Source organism: Triticum urartu, unplaced genomic scaffold (genome assembly GCF_003073215.2).
Source record: "Triticum urartu cultivar G1812 unplaced genomic scaffold, Tu2.1 TuUngrouped_contig_6061, whole genome shotgun sequence".
In the NCBI taxonomy this organism is placed as follows: domain Eukaryota; kingdom Viridiplantae; phylum Streptophyta; class Magnoliopsida; order Poales; family Poaceae; genus Triticum; species Triticum urartu.
The window spans coordinates 1-6,009 of NW_024116790.1; the positions used below are offsets into that span (position 1 = coordinate 1).

At 47.4% G+C, this 6,009-nt stretch overlaps 1 protein-coding gene across 1 annotated transcript; it reads left to right on the forward strand.

Annotated features, from left to right (window-relative positions):
* Positions 1–5: 5 nt before the first annotated feature.
* LOC125530089 (uncharacterized protein At4g14100-like) lies at positions 6–2,818 on the forward strand (the record flags this gene model as incomplete). Its single annotated transcript, XM_048694478.1, has 2 exons — positions 6–72; positions 2,441–2,818. Coding segments are annotated over 2 exons (240 nt in total), but the record flags the coding sequence as incomplete, so codon positions are not given.
* Positions 2,819–6,009: the final 3,191 nt, after the last annotated feature.

The following is a 6,009-nucleotide window of genomic DNA, read 5'->3' on the forward strand; positions in this document are numbered from 1 at the left end:
CCAAGGCCGACTTCATCACCTACTACGAGGACGCGCAGACCAGGCGCCCCGTCAAATGGATCTTCTACACAGGTAATTAGTTAAATCGATTGATTAACCCTCCCCTAGCCCCCTTTGAAGGCCATGAATGGCAATATGAGTTAGTGATTGTGATTTCGCTGATGATATAGGGCATCCTGCAATATTGGGGGTACACATGGTCTTTTGTTAATCCCCTGTGGCTGTGTGGTTAGGGTCTTTAAAAATTCAGTAATTCACCCATTGCCCATTGAACATGGTGATGTTACAGAGACACCACACTGGATACAAGCCAAACAGAAAGGATTACAATAATATAGTACTAAGAAAGGAGAATTAATTTGGGTGGAACCACACAACAATCTGACAGACTGTGGTGAAGAGGAGAAAAAAAAATTGCAGTCAACTCTCACCAAAGCACACAGATACACCATTGCTCTGCCGCAACTTGTGTTGTCAAGTATCTGACTCGTGCGGGTTAAACTTATCTTTTAAATGTGCGGTGTCACTGAAACATTTGACTGCTCTCTGCAAGATGAGTCAGTTTAGAAAATAACCCCCATGGTTCTGAAACATTTGCTCCAGTGACACTGCCCATCCTTTAAATGTCAGTTTGGTGCCAACCCGTAAAGACAACCACTAAAATCATACTGCATTCACCCGAGTGAGTCCTGCCAGTAGGCAACCTGTTTCCTCTATCATAGTTTCAGCGTTGGGATACATGATTGTGGGTGTGAGAATGCGACAGCCTCTCTGTAGCACACCCATCTGCCATAACTTTAGCCGTCAGTCTTGAATCTGCAGCTATGAGCCTATTAACACAAACGGGCAAAGCCAAGTGTCTAGCTGGAAGATATTTCCGTTGCAGCCAAACATGCAACTGGCGGCTATATCTAATGGTCTATTAGGCTTTCTGTTTTGCTATATTCAACCTATGGGCTTTATTGCCTAGCTTGTATTGAAACCTTCCAAGTTTATTGTACCGAGCCCTCCATCATTTTTATACTTCTGTATACATCCTTGCATGAAAGTATGGAAACAGGGCATTGTCATACATCTACATTTGTCGCACCTGTCAACGATAAAGAAATTCCGTAGGGCTCATTGGATATAGACGGAGAACTATCAGTATGGGATGCACCTCCCTTTGTTAGAGCATTGGATATATATATGTATGTGTCAGATCCCTAGTGACCATTTATGAACCTGTAGGTTTAAGCCTATGAACAGATTGAGACAAGGCCAAATATGTGAGTCATGTGACTACAAAATGTTTCAGTTTGCAGCCAAATATGTGATTCATGCGACTACAAAATGTTCCACTTTGCAGCCAAATATGTGGCTCTTACCTATTGCCTGCTCAAGATCTATTATAGGCAGTGTGCTGGATTTATGGATGTTAGCTACCGATATTGTCTAGGTGTCTTTTTATGTATTGCTTAAAGCCGCCATATGCAACATAATTGGTACAAGTCAAACATAGCCAGCTTGTGCAATTCACGATGAGGCTAAGGCTTGCTGCAGTGCTGGTGCCCTCTAGTGCCATCTGTTCTGTCCAGAACCATACATTTCCTTTCCAGACTGGCGACCAGTGAAGGGGAGACAAAAACTGTAGTGAATTCCTACTCTCTACTTCAGCAGCAGGAAAAGGAAGATTTCAAATCAAAACATACACTAGTTTAGCATCCATGCTTTAGGGAGCTGGGGATTAATTTTCTACAGCCACCAGTTTTATTTGCTCCAGTGATACCGTCCATCGATTAAATGCCAGTTTGGTGCCAACCCGTAAAGACAAACGCTAAGATCATATACCCAATTCATCCAAACAAGTCCTGCCAATATGCAACCTGTTCCCCCTATCATAGTTTCAGCGTTGGGATACAGCATTGTAGGTGTGAGACTGCGACAGCCTATCTTTAGCACACCCATCTGCCATAATTTTAGCGATCAGTCTTGAATCTGCAGCTATGAGCGTATTAACAGAAACAGGCAAAGTCAAATGTTTGGCTGGAAGATGTTCCTATTGCCTGCTAAAAGATGGCTCCCACTTGTTTTATCAAGATTTAATTTAGGTGCCGGGCTGGATGAGTGGGTGTTAGTTTCCGGTTCCCTTGAACTAGAGTAACGTGTATCTATCTAGAAAGAGAAATGCCTTCAATCTGCAGAAGAAGTGCATCTGCTCTGCTCGGTGTATCAGCGGATGCAATGTAGTGTGATGACCAGAGTAATACACAGTAGTGTTAGTTTTCAAGACTGGTCGTTTGTTTGACGATCGATCATAGGCAAACAACCAGATATCGACCGTTGCAGGTCAGATTAGCAACCACAGATTTCTTGGTTGTTCAGCCATAGTAGCACTGATGATGCATACCAGGTACAACCTAAACTTTGAGTACGCTGACGTTTCCTGATGCGCATGCAGGGCGGACGGCTCACGTGATGAGCTTCGAGCCGGGGGCTGTGCTGGAGGATGTTGCGGAATGGCAGGCGCCTGACTACTGCTTCACCGCTGAGAACGACCTCGCCTCCGAACCTGCTGATCGGCGCGACGACGACGGCTTCATCCCCAGAATCAGAATGCCGTTGGAAGGCTAGTCTATCTCGCGGAACCGTTCGACCGTCGCTCGCGATTGATCGCTGTGTACTACTGTATGTAACAAGGCCGTGCTCTGCTGTTGCCTGCTGATCGAGTGCGTGTGCGCCGGCAGCAGCGTTTCGCCCGGACATTGATTCGCTTAATCACATTTTGCTGGCAAACCGACCGGGCAGTTCGCTGCGCAAGACGTTTGCTGCAAATAAATCTGTCTGTCCGTAGCTCTATACTGTATGTGGTGATGGATGGTGGTTGCACAACCGGTGGAGCTGCTGCAGCTGCACGAGGGAAACGGGGAGCGACCCAACCGTCGCGGTCTCGCGGCTGCTGGCTCATACCTCGCTCGTCAGACACCAAGCAATACACCACCTCAACCGTCAACTCTCCAGCAGTTTACTTAACACTCTGTCGAGTCGTCTCCATCGGATGCCAAGTTCCTCTCTCTCTCTCGTGCCATTACCGTTCACCGTTAACTTCGCAAGTTGCTGGGCAGTGTCCATCAAAGATACATCCATTTTTGTGACAAGTAATTCTAAACGGAGGGAGTAGCTGCTTGACCTGACGAATTAAAACACGTGCCCATGAATATTACTCCGTACCAATAGAGCTCTGAAGCTGCAACATGGAGCTGTAACTACTATTGCAGCAATTCTTTTACTGCCAATCTTTCTTTGAGGTTGCAGACGGGGGGTCCTAACTAAGAGCCCGTTCGGTTCCTCTCGCTCCCTCGATTGCGCTCCCGGAGCGGATCACGCTGCTGCAGCCAATTTTCACGGAGCGACTAAAACTGAGCTCCACAACTCCGCGGAGTCTTATATTGGAGTGAAGTGGAGAGATTCCGAACAGGGTCTAAGCCTTTGGGGGTGGGCTCTGAAGATACACATGGGACGGACGGACACATGCGTCCACTTCAGTTCCTGCCGGCAGACCGCGACGGAGCACCTCAGTCACTCACACTCACACGACATCACAGTCACAGCGTTAATAATAACTTGCACCGGCAGCCCAGCGTACCCCACACCCTTCTCCAGTTATAAAAACCAACACCCCTGGCCGCTCCCTTCCCAACTGACACAGAGCAGATCGAGCGCCACCGTTGCAGCACAGTTGGTACCAGTGAAACATAGACGTGTTTTCCAGAACTTATTATCCCTTTCTTGTAGTGAAATGATGTGCAGATATTTTGTTTGTTTTGGCAAATTTTGATATTATTAGTTAATGAGAATCAATTTGTACCGGTTCATAAATATATCCAGCAGTTTGTGGTAAAGGCGAGAAATGAAGGTGGTCAATTTGTCTCACTCTCTCTTATGGCACACAATTGGTGCCATCTGTTGTGTCCAGAATCATACATTTCCTTTCCTGACTGGTGACTAGTGAAGGGGACACAATGTTGTAGCGAAGTCTCACTCTCTACTAAGACAAATAATGTACAAATAAATCTCTACAGCGATCTGTCTTATTTGCTCCAGTGATACTGCCCACCCATTAAATGTCAGTTTGGTGCCGACCCGTAAAGAGTAGACAACCACTAAAATCGTACCGCATTCATCCGAACTGGTGCTGCCAATATGCAGCATGTGTCCCCTATCATAGTTTCAGCGTTGGGATAGAGGATTGTAGGTGTGAGAGTGCGACAGCCTCTATTTAGCACACCCATCTGCCATAACTTTAGCCTCCAGTCCTGAATCTGCAGCTACAAGCTTATTAGTAGCAACAGGCAAAGCCAAATGTCTGCTGGAAGATGTTGGAGTTGAAGCCAAACATGCCTGCTAAAAATAGCTCCCACTAATATAGGTGCCGGGCTGGATGAGTGGGTGTTAGTTTCCAGTTCCCTTGAACTAGAAAATGTGTGTCTATCTAGAAAGAGAAATGCCTGAACTGTGATGTCTAGTAGAAAATGCCTGAAATGTCTACTAGAAAATGTGTGTCTATCAGCGGGTGCACTGAACTGTGATGACCAAAGTAATAGTAATAGTTTCCGAGATTGTTGTTTGTTTGGTGCTCACAGGTAAGGTAAGCAACCAGATACTGACTGTTGCATGTCAAATCAGCAACGGACTTTCCTCGTTGTTCAGCCATACCACATTACCACTGATACTACATGATAAGTAGGAGCTGCAGCCTCAAGTTTGAGTATGCTGACGTCTTCTGATGCTCATGCATGCAGGGCGGACGGCGCACGTGATGAGCTTTGAGCCAGGGGCGGTGCTGGAGGACGCCACGGAATGGCAGGCGCCCGACTACTGCTTCGCCGCCGGGAACGACCTCGCCTCCGAACTTGATGATGGGCGCGACGATGCGGGCTTCGTCGCCAGGATCAGAATGCCGTTCGAAGTCTAGTCTATCTCATCGTGGAACCGTGCGAGCGTCGCTGGTGCGCGCCTGAGCGCTCTCCATGGTTTAGTTTGTAACATGGCCGTGCTCTGCTGATCAAGTGCTTGTGTGCAACATTGGTTTGCTTAATCACATTTTCTGGCAAACTGAAACTGGCAATACTTGTGCAAAGAGAGAGGGAGAGAGATACAGTAGTCGTCGGTGCTGAAAGGGAATCTGTCTGTATGTTTGTCTGCACAACCGATTGATGGAGCTGCACGAGGGAAACGGGGAGCGATCCGTCGCCATCTCGCGGCTGTTGGCTCATAACTCTGCTCGTCAGACACCAAGCAGCAGTTTATTCGACACTCATGTCGACTCGTGTCGAACGCGAGGACCAACAACGGAGAACGGATGCCAAGTTTCTTCATCCCGAGCGCGATGAGGCCCAACGACATGTGCTCGCGTATGGTCTCTCTCACTCTCTCTTGTTCTCTGCGTAAGTTCCTAACTAGTAGGATGGCAGGCACGTACTGTTTTGGGTGTGTGCCTCAAGTCTGCCATTACCGTTGGTTCACTGTCAACTTCGCAAGTTGCTGGGCAGTCTTGATCAAAGGCACGTAGTACGTAGTAAGCTGAAAGTGTCACTGCTCCAAGTAATAAGATTAAGAAAAGGAAGCGACTTTTCCAGCTACAAGTGTCAATGCTAGCAACTAGCTGCTTGACCTCACCAAGGAGTAGTTACTAACGCAGCTGGCGAGAGATCGATGTTGCGTACGTAAGAATTTAGCTTTGAGACTGCAACATGAAGCCGTAACTACTACTGCAACAACAATCCTTTTACTGCCAATATAGTACTATCTTTTACTAGTAGCTTTCAGACATGGGACGGACTCTGCCGAAGAAGATACACATGGGACGGACGGACACATGTGTCCACTTCAGTTCCTGCCGGCAGACGGCGACGGAGCACCTCACTCGCTCACACTCACATGTCATCACAGTGATAGCCTTCATACTAACATGCACCGGCAGCCCAGCTCACCCCCCCACACTTCTCCAGCTATAAGAACCAACACCCC